The sequence below is a fragment of the Podarcis melisellensis genome (assembly GCF_964234715.1).
Source record: "Podarcis melisellensis genome assembly, chromosome: 2".
Taxonomy (NCBI): domain Eukaryota; kingdom Metazoa; phylum Chordata; class Lepidosauria; order Squamata; family Lacertidae; genus Podarcis; species Podarcis melisellensis.
In genome coordinates, this window is record NC_138529.1 from 121498229 (window position 1) to 121518048 (window position 19820).

The 19820-nt window shown below is 41.5% G+C and overlaps 3 protein-coding genes and 1 long non-coding RNA gene across 6 annotated transcripts in view; 1 reads left to right on the top strand and 3 right to left on the bottom strand.

Annotated features, from left to right (window-relative positions):
- Nucleotides 1–19820, bottom strand: part of LOC309364552 (uncharacterized protein) — a 419096-nt gene that overhangs the window by 39884 nt on the left and 359392 nt on the right. The gene's annotated exons all lie outside the window — the stretch shown is intronic.
- Nucleotides 1–19820, bottom strand: part of LOC309364419 (vomeronasal type-2 receptor 26-like) — a 55023-nt gene that overhangs the window by 3259 nt on the left and 31944 nt on the right. The window contains exons 1-4 of one of the 3 annotated variants that reach the window (XM_081901659.1): nt 4637–5139; nt 3614–3905; nt 1237–2025; nt 775–1005 (exon numbers count right to left, since the gene is read on the bottom strand). In XM_081901659.1, coding sequence (XP_081757785.1) covers nt 775–1005; nt 1237–2025; nt 3614–3905; nt 4637–4860 — 1536 coding nt within the window. In that variant the 5' untranslated portion in view covers nt 4861–5139. Of the gene's footprint in view, nt 1–774; nt 1006–1236; nt 2026–3613; nt 3906–4636; nt 5140–19820 lie in introns of those variants that run through there. The other 2 variants (XM_081901660.1, XM_081901661.1) reach the window with 2 other exon arrangements.
- LOC309365024 (vomeronasal type-2 receptor 26-like) lies at nt 11725–14703 on the bottom strand. Its single transcript, XM_081903128.1, has 3 exons — nt 14588–14703; nt 14373–14499; nt 11725–12749 (listed from the first exon to the last, which is right to left on the bottom strand). Exons 1-3 carry the CDS (start codon nt 14588–14590, stop codon nt 11851–11853), a joined length of 1029 nt encoding a protein of 342 aa, XP_081759254.1. The 5' UTR covers nt 14591–14703; the 3' UTR covers nt 11725–11850.
- On the top strand, nt 17679–19794 carry LOC309365456. The gene is made up of 2 exons (XR_014166164.1): nt 17679–17953; nt 19590–19794. It is a non-coding gene; the product is annotated as an uncharacterized lncRNA (long non-coding RNA).

Below are 19820 nucleotides of genomic sequence, written 5' to 3' on the forward strand. Positions count from 1 at the left end.
TCTGATGCTAGAGAGAGAGGGAGCCATGTTGCAGTGCTCCATGTGTGTTTATATGTAAATAAAGTAGATTAGCCAAAATGCTGAGTTGCTGAGGTCTGTCACGCGAAATGCGCAAACTCTGCAGATCCCTAAGTGTGCCGGTGTTGGTTGGCATTGGTCACTGTGATGTTCGGGCAGAAGAAAGCTTTTGAAGCTCCCGAACGATCGGCCAGGAGGCAGAAAACATGCCAGTTGGGCCTGTGTCTCTACCAGGGTCCTACTCGAGTGTAGGCTGAACTCCTGACAGTCCCTACAGGAAATACATGCTGTCCTCTGGATATTCTGAACAGACTGGGAAGACCTTACATTTGGGAAAGCTATTTTACTGTGCTTAGGAAAGTCTCCTATTCACTGTGAAATCTTATACATACTCAAGAGGCTGTTCCATTCATCTCAGTGATGAAGTACAGTGGTACCTCGGTTTAAGAACAGTCCTGTTTATGAACTATTTGGTATATGAACTCCACAAAACCGGTTTCATAGCTTTACCTCGGTCTAAGGGTGAATTTGAACAGTGGAAGAGCACCAGCGGTGGAAGGCCTCATTAGGGAAAGCGCGCCTTGGTTTAAGAACAGTTTCGGTTTAAGAACGGACTACTAGAAGGGATGAAGTTCGTGAACCGATGTACCACTGTATCAGTAAAATCACAGTCAAAGTCTCATATGTACTATTCAACAAGCTATTAGAGCCTAGCAGATGTCACAAGTAATAAAATGACATATCATTTCTCCATACCTTGTTAAAGACCAGGGGCCAGACAATTGCTTCTTGGTTGATGTTCAACTTTACCTCTGAGGATGCCTGTTTCTCTATTTCCCCAATCTTCACTCTACCATGAGAGGTATTGGGAAACAGGACCCAATACACAATATCAAAGTCAATGGCCAATGCCCCATTCTCATCCAAGTACTGTCCATCAGGTGAAGTATTAGAATAGAGATGCACTTCTTTCAAGAATGGATGAAGCTACAACGACAGAGGAAACTCCAGCACTCAGAGAACATGAAACAATTTGGGATAATTCACTTTCCCTGTCAGTCAGTCAATATAGACAATACTACTTGTTAAACCAATATAGACAATACTACTTGTGAGACCAATAGTCTGACTCATTTTAAGGAAGCTTCCCATGTTCCTAATATGGTGATTCCAGAGCTGCGACAATGAACAGTAGTTTGCAAAAGGGAAAAGACATACCTGCCATGGCTGAATCTTTTGAAGTCCCAACAGGTCTCCTCCACCCATCAGTGACATCCGCTTTGATCTGGATGAATATGCTGCATTCAAGGCTTGAGCAATGGCAAGGATGCTGAAGTAATGAACATAGCTATCTTGGGAATGAACCTGTTCAATAAATTTCTGCTGGATCATCACATTCTCCGTCTCCCTGCATCTTCTCCAACCTCTCACAGACAAGGCATGTTTGGAATAGGAACATTCTAATTCTTCTTGCCAAAGAGCCAAAAAAGAAGGGAATATTGGTTCGGAGTCATCCTTTTTTGTCCTTGTTTTGGTCTTCATTACAAAGGACAAAGAACCATGGGCATACCGGAAGGATTCCGTCTCATAGAACAAGACTGTGTTCTCAAGAGCGGTGATTATCCAGACTTTCCCCCCAGTTTCCACCCTTTCAAGCAAGGTTTGTACCTCCATGATTATAAAAAGTCCATATTGAGAGTCTGTACAGTAAACAAAGACATTGACTTGTCTCCACATGGCAGGGGCTTCATGGGGTAACCACAGCCAGGTTTGTAGTAGCACTCTTTTTGTGAAGGCAACACAGATTTCCCTTTTGATCATTAGGGATGTCAAGATACTTAGGAACCTTTCTCCATTGCCATTGTCTGGAGCAAAGAGACCAACCCACGTCCACCTGAAATGCAGGAGGAGTTGGATAATTCCCAGGTACTGAGTTTCTTCCTTTGAGACCATCTGGTAAATAAAAGGGGACTGGACTTTATCGTGAAGAACAAAGCCATAACTGAGCTGTTAAAGAAAGGAAACTGGTGTTTTGTTTCTCAGGACAAAGATTGGATACCTCTGTGTGAATTAAATTAAATGAAAGATGATGAAACACTTAATTAGCATAAGCCTCAATGTTTTTTGAAATTTCATATATATACAATTTATTTATCACCTAATGGCAATTGTCTCTAAGCAGTTTAGAGAAATACAATAGAACAAAATTATGAATGCAAAAGTCTAAAATCAAACTTCAATAACAATGCATGCTGCAATGCAATAAAGCCTTCAGTAGGTCTGGGAGGTCAGTCCACCCCAACACCCAGAGGGGTTTCTACATCATGCACAGCTTCCCCATATTGAAATCCTATGAAAAATTGTGTGCTATCAGCTTGGACTGCAGCTTTAGCACTGTTTTCCAATGGTCCCTTTTGAATATAACCACCTCATCTCCAATACCTTTCCTGAACTTTTTCCAATTCTATAATACACTGTTTGAGTTGTGTCAAAAACCAATGTATACAGTGTTTCAAAGGCAGTGGCCCCATCGGTCTGTATAACTATATTATGAGATTGACAGTTTTATTTTTAATTCCTTTCCTGATGGTCTACTTAGCATGGAATTTGCTTTTACATGACTGCTGTGCATTGACGCGACATCTTCATTGACCTGTCTACCAAGACCCCATGTTCTCATTTCTGTTCAGTCAATGCCAGTTCAGAACCCAGGAGCAAACATGTGAAATTAAGGTTGTTTTCCCCCTCAGCGTGCATAAATTCACACTTGTTTATATTGAATTGCATTTGCCTTTTTATTTGGAGTTCTTTGGAGCTCTTCACAATCTGTTTTTGGTTTAACAATCTAGAACAATTTAGTATGATCAGAAAACGTGGCCATCTCACTGTTCACTCCTAAATTCAGATCAGTCCTGATACCAATTCTTGAGGTACTCCACATCCAACATCCCTCTGTTTGGAGAAATTCCATTCACCTTGTTGGTGGGTGGCAGTTGTGGCGCCATGCGGCTCATTGCTGGTGTCATGCCATTTCAGTCTCCATTAGCCAGAGGGTGTTTGCTGGAGACAGATTCACACATCCATTCTCTTCAGTGGCTTCAAACAAAGGGCACACACCCAAACATGGATGTCTCCCAGATTTACATAGGCATTGACCTCTAATACTATCTTTTTCATGTGACTGAACCAGTAGACATACCGTTCCATGATGCAACACCATTAATGATTAACCTAGCAAGCTCTTCTTCAGCTTCAGTCAAAATTTCCAACCATGCCATACAGCATACAATAGTCACACTACAAATTTAGTTCCCATTTCAATGTACATTAAACAATTTTATTTAACAGTTCCTGGAGCTGTAAGAAGAGGTAGCAGCCTCATGGAAAAGCGGAGGAAACCTTTCCCGTGCCAAGATGAATAACAGCACTTGAAAGCGCCAATTTCTGGCAGAGCAAAATTTATGTAGCTACAGAGGCTGCAACTGGTTGGGGGGCAGGGAGCAATAAAATAAATTGCACTAAGCTAAGCATACCTTGCTTTTCTTATGAAATGGCAAATGTTGCTGGCTATGTCTGACTTGAACCCAGTTCTTACCTGTGGTATCTTGTAGACGCCCGACATGCTTGCAATGTGCATGGAGATGTCGGTTTCACCCCCTTCAATAATAGCTAGAAGTTTTCCCCATCTTCCGCAGCTGTAGTTTGGAATGTTGATTTTCCCACCAGCAAAGAAGTCTGTCAAGGCATCAGTAGTTATTCTTCCATCAAAATAGGTATCATAGATGCTGTAGCCCAGGGTGATGTTGGGTAAGAGCCTGGGGTTACGATTGATCTCCTGAACAGTAAGTGAGAAGGAAATAACGTGCCAGTTCCTCCCATTCATCAAACTACAAGAAGGTGTATCACATAGTCACCCACCATTCAGTGAAAATGAGTCACAAAGTTGTTTGTATAAATAAATCAAGACAAACTTGAAAGAAGACCAGTAAGCAGGGCAATGTGGGGCTGATGTGGGGATGCTATTACTGTAGCAGTAATAGCCTCTGTAGTATCTTTGCAAATGAGGAGGATGGAGGCCCATGTTCTGGTAACCTCCTTAGCCGTCTGACCAGTTCTGTGGCTACTAGCTGTGAGTGTATCAAAAAATCACTCTCGGAATTATATATCTCACAAAAACTGGTAGTGAGTCAAACCTAGGACACTAATTCTGTGGATAAACGTCTAGAGGATTATTGCAGATTGAGAGTAGGAACCTTCCCATTATTCATGCAAAGTGATGTGGCCTGAGCATTCAAGCTTCCACAATGTTTCATGAGAGGCAACTACAGAAAATCCGCAACATAAACACACTTCACACCTTTTTTTAGCTAATAGAAAACAAGTTTACTTTAGAGAGCATGACTTGTTTTTTTTAATACTTAAATTATAGTGTAAAGCACATTGAAACACTGCTTTTCACCAAGTGACGTACAGAAAACTTTTATTAAAGTTGTATTTGATTCCTGTGGATGACATGCTCCCTTAATCTTCAAACAACAAATATCGTGATTTATCAGTACGGCAAGAGAAGTGGAGAGTAGTTTAGGAAGAAGGAATATGGCAATACACCATTACTTACTTCTGAAAATCGCTTACTGGGGTGCTGGAAAAGCTGAAGGGAGGTTGACTTCCAATTAATCTTGAAGATATAATTCCACTAACGAGGTGGTCTCCTTCCTGGTAATAATTCACGGCCAAATTTCTATCCTTGATAAGATTCAGTGGACATTTTGCCCTCTGCTGCATCCCATGCGTTGCAAGAGGCAACAAAACAAGCAGCGGTATAATCATCATCATCATCATTTTGGGTCTGCCTGCTACTATTTCCTTGTGACTGTTCCTGTCCACAGAAGCTGCTAATTAGAAGAAACCCAAAAAAACTGCAAGACAGAAGCTTCAGTGACTTGACAAATACAAGGGGTGTTCAGCTCTTGAAGGGAAGGGCCATAGCTCAGTGATGGAGCATCTTTTTCCCACCCAGAAGGTGTCAGGTTCAGTCTCTGCTAACTGCTCCAGGTAGAGCTGAGGATGTCCTCTACCTGGAGAGATGCTGCCAGTCACTAGATGGTCCTGAGCTAGAAGGCAGCTTTCTATATTTTGATTAGGTTTTATACTTCCTCCTTCAAATGATCTATATATTGGCACCAAGGTATTTTATACATCAGACTTTTCAAGCAAAGTTGAATAAACAACCTCCTGCAGCCCTTAATTGTGATGTTGACATTATTGTTCCCCAAGGCAATATGTGAAGGGGTGTGGAACTATCTCTTGGACTCTGCAGAGAATAAGAATAAATCACTGTGGTTCTGATAAATGTAAGGGGAATAAATATCTCTCCTGAAACCTTTATGGGAGCAGCTGCATAGAAGAAGAAGAAAGTTTACTCAATACATTGTTCAAGGATTGGCTGATCTTCATTGACGCTAGATCAATTCTATGATGCTAATAAAACCCATTGGTTTATTTTGCAACCTTCTACTGAAAAAAGATAGTAGAACATGGGCGTGAGTGAACATTCAAAACTAAAAATAAAACACAAAATGAAATACCCACACCTCTAGTGCAAAGGAGCTCAACATTGTGTCTGTCCCAATGCTTCACCTTGGCACAAGACACAGTCACTTCCGCACCATACATTGAAAGCATTCTTTGGCCAACACTCATTACTTTCTCCAAAGAATCCTGAAAGCAGTAGTTTGTTTGTTTAAGGTTCTGAGAGTTGTTAGGTGACCCCTACAGATGTAGCTGTGCTGTTCTTGAATGCCAGGTCAGTCCATAGAAATACCATATTAATCCACAACTTAATCATGGATACAGTGGCTGCTGATCTGGGCTGCATTGCTGAAAGCTGGAGGTGTAAGCAGAATGAGCCTGACCTAATGCAACTGTGCTCATCTGGATTCTCGGAATAGGCTTTGTCCCATTAAACTTTAATTAGTTTAATGTAAATGCCCAGTGCGCTTCCATCGTCACAAGTCCCACTACAGCAGAGCATTTCGCGCAGCAGTTTAAGAAGGGCAGGAGAGGCAGTATCTTTTCAAAGAGGAATCTTGGAGCAAGCGGTTTGGAACTCAAACAAAACGTTTATTTACAAAAGAAAAAACCCTGGCGACGAACCACACATATCAGCAAACACGCCCAAGGGACAAACACACGGGTGACTGACTATTTATACAAACTCACATTCCTGGAAGCTTAATGACTTCCAGCTGCTCAGTGATTAGAGCGTCTTGCTACCTCTTAACCCTTTGGTAGCAACACCCCCTCTCGCTCATAACACTGAGCTGTACCAACCTTAATTCAAATTTAAACCTGAACAGAAACATTTATGAGATTGCGGACTCAAAGCTTTTGTAAAACCGTCTGCGAGATTTTCTTGGCTTGGATAATACTTTAGTTCAATTAAACCTTGTTTTACACTTTGGCATACATTTTTATAACGGATATCCAAGTGTTTTGTGTGTGCCTTGAATTGACCTGATTTAGCTAGTTTAATACAAGGTTGATTGTCTTCCCACACTCTGATAGGTAGGGAACATTCTCCAAACAATTCTTGTACCAGTTGCTTATAAAATTCCAGTTCTCTACATACATCTGATAATGCATTGAACTCAGATTCAGTTGAACTTAAAGCTATAAGTGATTGCTTTCTTGATCTCCAACCAATTAGTGCATTTCCAAATTTTATCGCCATTCCTGACACTGATTTTCTATCTGGTCCAGCATCTGCCCAACTGCTGTCGGCCCAACATTCAAGTTGTGTGCTGCCCTCTGCTGATAGTCTTAAGCGAAACCTTTTGGTAGTTTGGAGATACCTTAAAACTCTTTTTACTCCTTGCCAAGCATGCATTGATGGTTTTTCAGCTTGTCTACACAGCATGTTGACAGCATATGTTATATCGGGCTGAGTCCACTGTGCAATGTGGAGTAGACTGCCTATCGCTGACTGGTAAACCCCGGGATTACAGAACTCTGCCTGTTGCTCGGCTTGAGCATCCTTTGTGTAACTTAACTCCATTGGGGTTTTAACACCAGCACAGTTGTCCATTTTAAACCTTTCCAGCAACTGCTGGATCTTAGCTTCTTGGCTGAGCCAATAGTTCCCATTTTCATCTTGCTGAATTTTAACTCCTAGATAAACAGATACATTGCCTAGTGATTTTATCTGAAACCTTTCTCCAAGCTTTGTGGCAAATTGTTGTGCAAGTTTATCATCCTTTCCACTGTATAATAAATCGTCAACAAATATCAAGACTGCTTCTTGTTCACATCCCGAGCCTTTTAGATAAAGACACGCATCTGCTGCGCTCTTTCTGAACCCCATGCTCTCTAGAGCATCGTTTAAGCAGGAATTCCAATTACGGGCGGACTGTTTCAACCCATAAATGGATTTGTGTAGGCGCCAGATCTGGTTTGGCTTGTCTCCTTCAAAACCTGGTGGTGGTGTCATATAGACTTCCTCCTGTAAGTCTGCATTTAAATAAGCCACATTGACATCAAAATGAAACAGCTTATTTACCTTCTTAGCGGAAGAGGCTAAAAGCATTCTTAATGACTCCGATCTTGAAGTAGGGGCATAGATTTGAGAATAGTGAACACCTTTGCGCTGCGAAAACCCTTTTGCAACTAGTCAGGCTTTATATTGCAACTCCTCAGTACTTGTGGGCTTTAAACGATATACCCATCGACAACCTACAGCTTGTTGCCCTTTCGGAAGCTCTGTACTTGTAAACACAATGAGAGACTTCATTGAAGCCATCTCCTTTTCCATTGCTTCCTGCCACTTTATGGCTTCTGAGCTTGGAAGCTGTTGTACTTCCATATAGCTATCTGGCTCACACTGTGCCATAATTACGTATACACTTGTCACCTTAAACCGATCTGGCAGCTTGCCCTTTGTGGCACGTTTTGACCTGCGCAATTGCTCCTCTTGTGCCCCCTCTGACCGTTGACTGTCAGAATCTGTCTCAGACTTTATATCTGGACGCGCCCCTAGGGATAAAGACCTCCGTTCAGATACCTCCCTTGGGCTTGGTGTTGCAGGTGACCTGCTTCGCTTTTGCTGTCTGCTAGGCCTACTGACTGGCGATGTTGGAACACTCCTAGATTCTGGCTTTTCTACCTTAGGAGAAGAACCTTGTGCCTGGTCAGAATCTGCATCTGAACCATGTGCACCATCCCCTTCTGGCTCACCACCCTCTGGACTTTCATTCTCAGCATAAATGCCTAAATCATCTCTCAAAATGTCAGGGTTAGCATGTAAGTGAGTCCATCCGGACTGCTCACAAAATTCAGCGCTCCTACTGAGGACCACTCTTGTAGTATCCCCATTTGGGTTCACGAACCTCCAAGATTTGGCGTGTGGTTTGTACCCACAAAATATGAGTTTCCTAGCCCTTGGACTTCCCTTTTTCCTTAACGCTTTTGGGATAAGTACATAGGCCTGACATCCAAACACCCGAAAGTAATTAACTTTGGGCTTCTTCCCATATAAAGCAAAATATGGGGTAGTATCAATTACTGAATTATATACTCGGTTCAGAATATGAGTAGCCGCCTGCCAGGCTTCCGCCCAGTAACTTTGAGGGAGTTTAGCATCAAACAACATAGAGTTTGCCAACTCTTGCAGAACCCTGTTTTTACGTTCGGCCACGCCTCCTTCTTGGGGGGAATAAGGTGTAGATAGGCGATGCTTAATTCCCTTTTTCTTAAAGAAATTCTGCAACACAGACCCGGTAAATTCTGACCCTCTGTCTGTCTGAAAAGCAAGTACTTTAGTACCGAATTCAAGTTCTATTGCATGAACCCAATTTTTAACTGGGTCTGATTTCCTTAAGAATGGATAGGTTTGATCTTCTTGCAGTCCATGGGACTCTCAAGAGTTTCAAGAATAGTTTTTATTCATGCAACTGCTTCCATATGCACAATATGAGTAACCTCAATATGGTTCTCTGCTAAAGTTTTATTTATCTCAGCAGCATAATTTAGGAAAGGAGTAGGATGAGGGTAGGCCTTTAGATTGTTGTGAAGGATTTCAATTTAAGGTCACCTTTCTAAAAGTGAGATTAATCAGCTTGATTGCAAATTGTACCTTCCTGTTATCAGGGCTCAGTCTGGTGAAAGGTTTGCCAGCTAGTTAGACTATACCAGAAGACACACAAAAATAGGTTATCAAAGAGATTTTTTTGAAAAAGAATCAGAGTCCCTAATACTTAAATAAACCAAAAGATAAGAGCAATAGAAATCAATATATACATCAGCACAGATGTATCCAGAGAATGGGGCTTCTCCCTCAAAACAACTGGAACAAGGATAAAACCTCTTGGTCTAATATACTTTCATATTGCCTTTGTTTATATACTTTCATATTGCCTTTGCCAAGTACCCTTTGTGATGTCAAACTGTTCAACATTCTAACTGGTTGGCATAGATTCCGGAATATATTACTGTAGATGTTTTGGTGCGATACTACCAAGGGGCAGATATAGATTAATAGAGAGAAAGAAAAAACACAGGATTTTTAAAACAAGTAAACATGTGTGTTAAGATATAGTAGGGGTTCAAATCATTGACAGCTGAAAATGTAGAGGCTGTATGGTCCCAAAATAACCAGCAAAAAATAATCCTAACCGTAATCATCCTTTTGTAAGATCAATGAAGTGCCCAATCTGCATCAACCTGCTTGTTGATTGTGAATTACTCTGATCACTGAGATTGTCACCAAACTGTGGTAACTTTGTTCTTTTGCAAGTTATATCCTGTATGCTATAGGACTTTCAACAAGACACGTTGGAGACCTGATCTGGGTTTGCACACCTTTCATGTAACATTTATTTCATATAGTCAAGTATACATTATTGCATTGGTACCAAGAGGATCAAACACTCTCACACACATTCATTCATTCATTCATCCATACTCACAAGGGCCCTCCATGTGGTTGATCAAGCCTCATGCAAGAGCTGTGTGTGTCGAGTTGTAGCACTAATCCCAGCAGCACTGAGGGTATGCAAAAGGGTCCTTTTTATAGTCTTCTTTCCCATTGCCATCCATGGGTGTCTGCAGAAGAGCTATCTCCACCTCTCTCCGCCTGCTCTCCTCCTGGACCATCATAAAAAAACCCCTCTTCGCAGTCGTACAGTATGTACGACAGACAGTATGTTCCAGACCTTTATCTCATGTCCGTGGCCCATTGCCAGTTCCGCTCTGTTTTGTCCGTCAGTAAACAACACCACAGTCATACTGTTGCAAATATTTGAGCAATGGTACCCACTTAAATGGAGACAAAGGATTGACAGACACAGCAATTGGAGAAAAAGAAGGTGAGGTTTTATTGCTGAGCAATAATGTTGGAATCCTTTCCAAAAGACTGGGACCCACAGCATCGAAGTTCTGGGGTTAAATACCTGAGTGCAGCATCACAGATCACGAACGCCAGCAAAAATAACCAATAAGCGCATTCTGCCCGGCTCCTGACCATGTACCGAGTACTACTCCCAACTTCTGCTTTCTTTGTCTGTACAAACAGTCTGACCTTTTCCTCAGTTTGATTGAAATGAGAATAGAAACTTAAGCTAGGAGGAACTCCTAACGGCAACTCCCCTGCAGCATCTGTGCATGTAAGGACATTGTGGTCAGTCCTTCCTGTTTCATGTACAGAATTAGTCTGGACAAGAGGGGGAGAGATGTACCAGCATCTTCTCATTTATCGCTTCCCCTTTCCTAGGGAGCAAGAAAGCACTGGGGCAAAGTTTGAGCAGTTTGCTGTTAGACTAGGTAAAAGCTTTTTATGATTCAAATGGATTATAAAAATCACTGTAAAGCTCTGGTTATGTGTGAGCATATGTGAATATATTGATAACTGATAACTGATTATGTGAATAACTGATTATATGAAAAGCCTAAGGATAATAATCCTCTAGGGTCCTGCTTCAATACATTCTTCTTTAATAAAACTGGCTTCTCGCTGCACTTGCCAGCATATCATACATTACGAATTCTCCATTTTCTTTTGGACCTAACATTCATACTACACATTCGTGACAAGATGATACGCAACCTAGAAACAGCATAAGCTACAAACAAACTTATTTTGTCAAGTGAACACAGTTCAGGTCATACAAACACTTCCAGGATCTACAAATCATTACTCAAAGCCATATGCTATTAGCTTCCTCAACCTGACTCCCTCCAGATGTTGCTCAACTCTTAAAAATGTAAACTGGCCTAATGTTTTGTGAGGTGGTAGGAAGGAAACACGTTACCAAATAAATAATTACTGCTGAGCATTTATAAGCTCATAACTGTCCCTTCTGCTGAGTGAGAGTACACCTTCATTGCACCACCTTCATCGAGAGCCAGTGTGGTGTAGTGGTTAAGAGCGGTAGACTTGTAATCTGGTGAACCGGGTTCGATTCCCCGCTCCTCCACTTGCAGCTGCTGGGTGATCTTGGGCCAGTCACACTTCTCTGAAGTCTCTCAGCCCCACTCACCTCACAGGGTGTTTGTTGTGGGGGAGGAAGGCAAGGAGAATGTTAGCCGCTTTGAGACTCCTTAGGGTAGTGATAAAGTGGGATATCAAATCCAAATCCAAACTCTTCATCTACAGTGACAAGTAGGGGCTCCCCAAGATCTCAGGCTAAGAATCACCTTCTCCAGCCTTATTTGGAAAGTGCTTGAATATATATACAGACACCCAATATTTTTGGCACACACTGGAACCTTCTGGATAATAACATGTTTACAGTTCTATGATTCCACAACATCCCTAGAGCTAAGAATAAAATGCCATGCTTAGTTTTTTCTTGTCAGGTGCTCCTTCATGTTCAGATCTGGCCTCAGTAAAATAATGTAGCACTTTGGAATGAAGATACATCCCAGGAGCCCAGCACTGGAGGCCAGGATAGAGAAGACCTGCACGGCTACCATGTACTTCCCCTTGGTGCTCAGGTAGGTGGGCACAAAGGACACCCAAACACTGCAGAAGACCAGCATGCTGAAGGTGATCAGCTTGGCTTCATTGAAGGCCCCAGGCAGCTTCCTGGCTAGGAAAGCCACTGTGAAGCAGATGGCAGCCAGGAAGCCCATGTAGCCAAGAGCACCGTAAAACATGGCAACGGACCCTTCATTACATTGCAGGATGATCTCTCCAGGCTGGGAGTGCATATCAGAGTCAGGGAATGGGGGAGACAGTCCCAGCCATAGGGTGCAGGTGAGAACTTGTACACTGGAACAGGAAATGACAATGTAGTTGGCCAAACTCTTCCCCAGCCATCTCCTCACCCTTTTCCCTGGCTTAGTGGCCAAGAAGGCCAGCACCACAGTGATGGTTTTTGCCAGAACAGAAGAGACAGCAACTGAGTAGATTGTGCTAAAGGCTGTTTGTCGGAGAAGGCAGGTTGTTTTTCTTGGCTGGCCAATGAATAGGAAGGAGGACAGAAAGGAGAGCAGGAGAGAGATAAGGAGGATGTAGGAGAGATCCCTATTGTTGGCTTTGACTATTGGAGTTTCTTTGTATTTAATGAAGATTCCTAACCCAAAGCCTGTGGTTAAGGATAAGAAGAGGGCAAAGGAAGCCAGGAGGCTCCCCAGAGATTCTTCATAGGACAGAAAGGTGACTAATTTGGGGACACATTGATCTTGGTCCTTGTTTGGATGCTGATCTTCTGGACAATTTTTGCATTCCTTAGCATCTGCGTAGAGAAAAACACACTTCAGTATCCTACCATCATTCCTAATATCAGTCACACACCTACAATGGTTTGAATGTTGTTTCAGTTGTGGAGAAAAAGTAGACAGATGGGAGAGATCACGAAAGAACACTGTTTTGTTGGGAAGAAGAGAGGCAAATGTTCACTGCTAGAAAAGCCTTAATCCAGTGACTCATTCCCACAAAATCATCTTGTGCAGCATGGCTAGAAAAACTTTCTGTGTGAGATGTTTCAGACCAGGGAATCAGAACATCAAACCACTAGGTCAAACGTGGCCCAGCATGTCTCCTCATTGGGTGATACTATTTTTGTAAGTTGTCAGATGGGTGAGGCTTCAAAGGATCAATTGGGAGCTTAAGCAAGGTGCATTGCAATCCACCCATCAGGTGATGTATTGTGAGCATGTATTGGTTAAGTAGGCGGAAGTGGTTTCCATCCATTGGAAACGACTTCTCCTTCGAAAAGTAGTTATTGAAACCTTGAAAAATCACATGTGGGGCTTGTTGGAAAGTCTCTTTCAAATGCCAATGTGCTACTTTTTGGAGCCCTAAACACCAGAGGATTATGGAGCAGTTTGAAGCTGCTTGCAAAGAATTTTCAGACAGCCTCTCACTGTGCTTTGAATTGCTGACACTCAGGGCTTTAAAGCATGAATTCAGCTGACATCGCTATTGCATCAGGTGATTGACAAATTGGCAGCAGCACCCAGCTGCTACTTTTGGCCTGGGAAATGAAGATCTAGCATGAAGACCGGTTAAAGGGACCAACAGGTTGACTCAGTATAAATGCAGCTTCTTGTCATGTTCCAGTATTGAGAAGCCTATGTGTTAAGCCCAACTTTATTTTATTATATTATATATTTTATTTTTTAAAAATCACTTATTACATTTGGATCTTATTCCTCCAAGGAACTTGAGCTAGTATAATTTTTCATCACCATCACCATTCCTGAACTGCTGGAGACCTCTGAGAAATAGCCAGGTCCTCTCACTGGCAGTAGTGCCGACTGACTCCATGGCAGACCAGTAAGCCTCCTGAGGTCACAGGTTTGGTGAACCCAATACTGACTGTCTTGTGCACTTGTCCCTCACCCATCAAAATAGCTCCCAGGACCAGATCCACTGACATGACTCCCTGCAACATTGGAGGTGATTTTTTTTAAAAAATGTGTTTATTCAAATATTTTCCATAAGTAATAAAAGTACATTCAGTGCCTCTGTTTTCAAATTGTAGAATCTTTCAAGCAAATGGGTTACATTTTATTGATTGATTGATCTGCAAAACGTTTCATCTGTGTATCAGTGAAACTGTATAGGTGATGTTGTAGAAGCCAAAATGAGAAATGAGAAAAACAATATAAAGGGCACAAAGCAATTTTAAAGAGCAGTTGCCATCATTAAATCCAGATTAATCCTACATGTGTGAGCTGGTGGGCAAATAAATTTTCCTGCTTCTGGGGTGACATTGCAGGCTGGCAACAGGTGAAACCTCTCTGGGGATGGCATTTCATTCATGGGGTGTCATTAGTAGCATCATGTTTGGGTTGGCTCAAATATTTGCCCCATCCTCCCATCAAAGGCCCTTTCCTCTGAGATCCTCTCCTACCTTCCACAGTGGATATTGTCCCTTCTGAGCAAGGAGCACAATCATAGCAACACACTGGTTTTCCTTCCTGAATCTTCTTGGCATATCCCGGGAGACAGCTTTCTATGCATCTTGAGCGAGGCACAGCCTAGGTATAAAGAGAAAATTGAGCACTAAGGAGAAAGTATTAGTAATGTTTCTGCCTTTGGACACAGATCATAGGACAGTGAACTAACCATGACCTTACTGTGGGAGTCTGATTTAGACTTCCAAGCTAGACTGGAGAATTGGGGATGCCTTTCTAGAGCAGATGGCCAAACATTCAAAAAGTAGTAGTCATGGGAGGCTTCAACTAGCCCAATATCTGTCAGGAATGAACCAGTTCCTAGTGGAACTTTATTTTTTTTTTTATAAATATTTTATTAGGTTTTTAATAAACAAATTTCCACTTTCAAATACAAACTTCCATAGATCCAATGGACTCCCCCCATCTCCCGAGCACTGCATTCCCTGTGTAACCAAAACCTCAGCAATTTGTTAACTTATTTTATACATAACAATATATCTTCCATTTTATCGTGTTATCTGATGTAAACATTTCAGTACAATTGCATTAATTTTTAATTTCCACACAATAAAAATATTTCATTATCTCACTTCTGTCTTATAGTGTCTTATTTATCAATTCAGGAATTTGCCGATACTGAAGCTATACCTTCCTAGATAGGAGCATTTTTTAACATTCATACAACTTATAATGCTTTTTCAAATAGTCCTTAAAATTTTCCCATACTTTCTCCGTTTCTTTTTCTCCCGAGTCTCGAATTCTGCCAGTCATTTCAGCCAACTCCATATAGTCCATCAGCTGCGTCTGCCATTCTTCCAATGTGGGTAGATTTTGTGTCTTCCAGTGCTTTGCCAACAAAATCCTCGCTGCTGTAGTAGCGTACATAAAGAAAGTTCTATCTTTCTTGACCATCCTCTGGTCTACCATGCCCAGAAGGAAGGCCTCCGGTTTCTTAGGTAAGGTGAATCTCAGCACCTTTTTTAGTTCATTATGTATCATTTCCCAGAAGGCCTTCACTTTCGGGCAGGTCCACCAGAGGTGTAAAAATGTCCCTTCCTCTTCCTTACATTTCCAACATTTATTATCGGACAGGTGATATATCTTTGCAAGCTTGACTGGGGTCATGTACCACCGGTATATCATTTTCATAATGTTTTCCTTCAAGGCAGTACATGCCGTGAATTTCATTCCGGTGTTCCATAACCTTTCCCAGTCTTCAAACATAATGTTATGCCCCAAGTCCTGTGCCCACTTTATCATAGAGGATTTGACCATCTCATCCTGTGTGTTCCATTTAAGCAGCAAGTTATACATTCTCGAAATTAGCTTAGATTTTGGCTCAAGCAACTCTGTTTCTAGTTTCGATTTTTCCTCCTGAAAACCCACTTTTTTGTCTGCTTTAAAAACTTCCTGGATTTGAGCATAATGCAACCAATCTCGCACCTTGTTTTTTAACTTTTCCATACTCTGTAGCCTCCATTTATCTCCAATTTTTTCAATTATTTCCCAATATTTAGGCCAGTGGGCCTCCATATTGAGTCTTTTACGTGCTTTGGCCTCCATCGGTGAGAGCCACCTCGGAGTTTTACTCTCCAATAAGTCTTTATATTTTGACCAGACCATGAAAATTGCCCTTCTGACAATATGGTTTTTGAACAATTTATGAACTTTAACCTTGTCATACCACAAATATGCATGCCACCCAAAAGCATTATCAAATCCCTCCAGGTCAAGGACATCGGTGTTCTCCAATAAAATCCAATCCTTCAACCAGCAGAGGGCTGCTGCTTCATAATATAACCTCAAGTCCGGCAGGGCAAACCCCCCTCTTTCTTTCGCATCTGTTAGTATTTTAAACTTTATTCGGGGCTTTTTGCCCTGCCAGACAAATTTAGATAAATCCCTCTGCCATCTTCCAAAACATTCCACCTTGTCCACGATCTGGAGGGCCTGAAACAGAAATAACATTTTCGGCAATACATTCATCTTTATAGCAGCTATTCTACCCAACAAGGAAAGTTTCAGTCTTGACCATGTTTCCAAGTCTCTTTTGATCTCTGACCAACATTTCTCATAATTGTCTTTAAACAAATTCAAATTTTTGGAGGTCAAGTGCACCCCTAAGTACTTTACTTTTTTAACCACATTTAATTCCGTTTCTTTTCTGAACTCCTCTATTTCAGTAGTTGTCAAATTTTTTGCTAGGACTTTAGTTTTTTGTTTGTTCAGCTTAAATCCCGCCACCCGACCAAAGTCAGAAATTAATTCTAACGCTCTTTTAGTACTAGAGGCTGGCTCCTGTAGTGTTAATACCAAGTCATCTGCAAATGCTTTCAGTTTATATTGTTTCTCTCCGACCACAATTCCCTGTGCCAACCGGTCATTTCTGATCATGTTCAATAGCACCTCCAGGACTGAAATAAACAACAGAGGAGATAGAGGGCACCCCTGTCGTGTCCCTTTTTCAATTTTGAACTCCTCTGTCACCACGTTGTTTACTATCAATTTAGCTTTTTGTTCTGAATAAATTGCTTCTATTCCATTTTCAAACCCCCGCCCTACTCCCATCCTTTCCAAATTTTTCTTCATAAACAGCCAAGAAATGTTGTCAAAGGCCTTCTCCGCATCAATAAAAATCAACACCGCTCTTGTGTTTGAATTAATCTGTAAAAACTCCAAAATGTCGATGATGTTTCTTGTGTTGTCAAATAAATGCCTACCAGGGAGAAAGCCTGCTTGGTCCTTATGAATCACTTCATTTAAGACTTTCTTAAACCTACTTGCCAAAATGTCTGCAAAAATTTTATAATCCACATTTAGGAGTGAGATAGGACGGTAGTTTTTAAGTTGAGTTTTTTCAGATTCTAGTTTTGGGATCAACGTGATGAAAGCTTCTTTCCACGTTTCCGGTGCCTTCCTCCCCTCCATAATCTGGTTGCAAACTTCCAGCAATGGTTGTATCAATGAATCCTTCAATACCTTATAATATTTGGAAGTAAGCCCATCAGGTCCCGGAGATTTGCCCAGTTGAAGGTTCTGAATGGCGCATTCAATTTCTTGAGTTGTAATATTACAGTTCAGGATTGCTCTCATTTCCTGGGGTATTTTTTGTAATCCATTAGTTATAACAAATTGGTCCACCTCTGAGCTTTTTTGTGGCCTTTGAGACCTAGTGGAACTTTACAGCCAGCTGCAGAACAGAGAGGTTTAGAATTGACGCAGGCTGAACAATGGCCAGCTCCAACTCCCCCGCCTCTTGGAATGCCTGTTGCCAAGGGAACAACTGAGAGCAGGCTGGAACACAGTCAAAGCTCTCAGGAGGCTCAAACAGGTGGGAACAGACACAGAGACAGTCTTTCAATACAGGAAGAGGCTGGAGCTGATTCAATAAGTCCAAAGAGTTGGCGAATGGGAGGGCTGCTAGACAGGAAGCAAAACAGTTGTGAGGGGTGATGGTTCAATATATTCTGTAGGAACCAGAAGGAGTCTTCAGAAGAGTCCTCTTGAGTGATAATGTCGGCAAGAAGTAGGTCAGGTGAGCCAAAGCACAGAATGAGGTCAGGCTTGCAAGAGAAGTTAAAGGTATTCTTTTTAACAAAAAAAAAATCTGCAATGTTTGAAGCAAGAGGAAAAACAAGCAAGTAGCAGATCCTCTGTGAGGAGAAAATGGAGAAATGCTGTTGGGTGACAGAGAAGGTGTCACTGCACAACACCTACTTTGCCCCTGTCTTCACTCAGAAGGAAAGCCGCACCCAACCTGGTGATAACATAATAATAAATGATGCAAGTCCAAGATAGTAAAAGAAATGGTGTGGGGACCATGTAGCTACTTTAAATGAATTCACATCTTCAGGGTCTGATGAACTGCATCCAATGGTTCTAAAAAGAGTTTTCAGATGTAACCTCAGAGCCTTTGTCTATAATCTTTGAGAGTTCTTGGGTAACAGGTGAGGTCCCTGCAAACTGGAGGCGGGCAAATGTTGTCCCCATCTTCAAAAAGGAGAAAAAAGAACACCTAGGTACCTATCAACTGGTCAAGTTGGTGGATTCTCATTCCTTGGAGGTTTTTAAACAGCTTGGATGGTCATCTGTCATGGATGCTTCAGTTGAGATTCCTGCATTGCAGGGGGCTGGACTAGATGACCATTAGGGTCCCTTCCAACTCTACGTTTCTAAGATTCTGTGCTTCTATGTACTATTCAAAATGATGTTAGAGCATAGCAGATGTCATAGTTAATAACATAACATTTCTCCTACCTTCTTAAATAGCTTGGGCCAGACAATTGCTTCCGGGTTAATAGTGAACTTCAGATTTGAGGACCCTTGTCTCTCTATTCTTCCAATTTTCACTCTAGCAAGAGAGTTATTAGGAAACAGCACCAGATTCACAATATCAAAGTCAATGGTCAGTGCCCCATTCTCATCCAAGTACTGTCCGTCAGCTGAAGTGTTAGAATAGAACTGGACTTCTTTCAAGAATGGATGAAGCTGTAATGACAGAGGAGTCTCCAGCACCGAGAAAACATCAAACCATGTTCAGCCCTTCTTACTCTGCTTTCTAATCTTCTCTGACCAAGAACCACTGTTTCTCTCGTCTGGACTTGTAGTGACCGTTCTAGATTGTTAGGTCCCCTCATTCTGCTTCAGCATTTTGAGGATGACCAAAATTAGCATAATTACATATATTAGGAAAAGTTGATTATAATGTTTGGAAAATATGTAAAGAATGACAAAGATGGCTTTATTAAAAGTTTGCAAGCATATTGATTAATGATAGCCCAAAATGGTAGTGCTTGTATCACTGAAGTATTTCCCTCTAGTCCAAGCCCGCTTATTAAATTCTGTAAAAAGTCGCCCCCAATATCCATATTAGATCTAGATTCTGCATATTGTGACATTTCAAAACTGCCCTGATTTGGGAACCTTTCTAAATTGCCACGCTATGCAGTGTATGAGGCTGATATTAAGTAGATAATTTCAGAATTAGAGTTTCGTTCCAACTAGCTCTACAGCTCTCTCTATGTTGAGCTGACTTTGAAGTCTGTCCGTAGGTTGCTGTCTGCAAGTGATTGGCTGGTACTTCTGTCTGCAGAAACATAGCACTGAATCTGTGAACCTGGCCTCCTGTACAATGATGGGCCATTTCTGTTGTGTCCCACCTTCAACTCTAGGAGGATTCCTGTCCCCTAGGAACCTGGATTGGAAAAACACTCATTTCTGCCAGCAGGTGAAAAAAAACGTTATTGTATTATTTTAACATTGTATTGTATTTTCTGTTCATTGCATTTGCATGAAAAACACACTGGGATCATGTTGATATGATGAAGGGTGGCTTATAAATTTGTATGAATAAATGAATAAAATGCATCACTGCAATGCTTAACTCTGAATGCAAATTGATG

Coding starts and splice junctions, on each gene's coding strand:
- LOC309365024 (XM_081903128.1), bottom strand. Junction 12,750..14,372: donor GACAATATCCACTGTGGAAG/GTAGGAGAGGAT, acceptor TTCTCTACGCAG/ATGCTAAGGAATGCAAAAAT.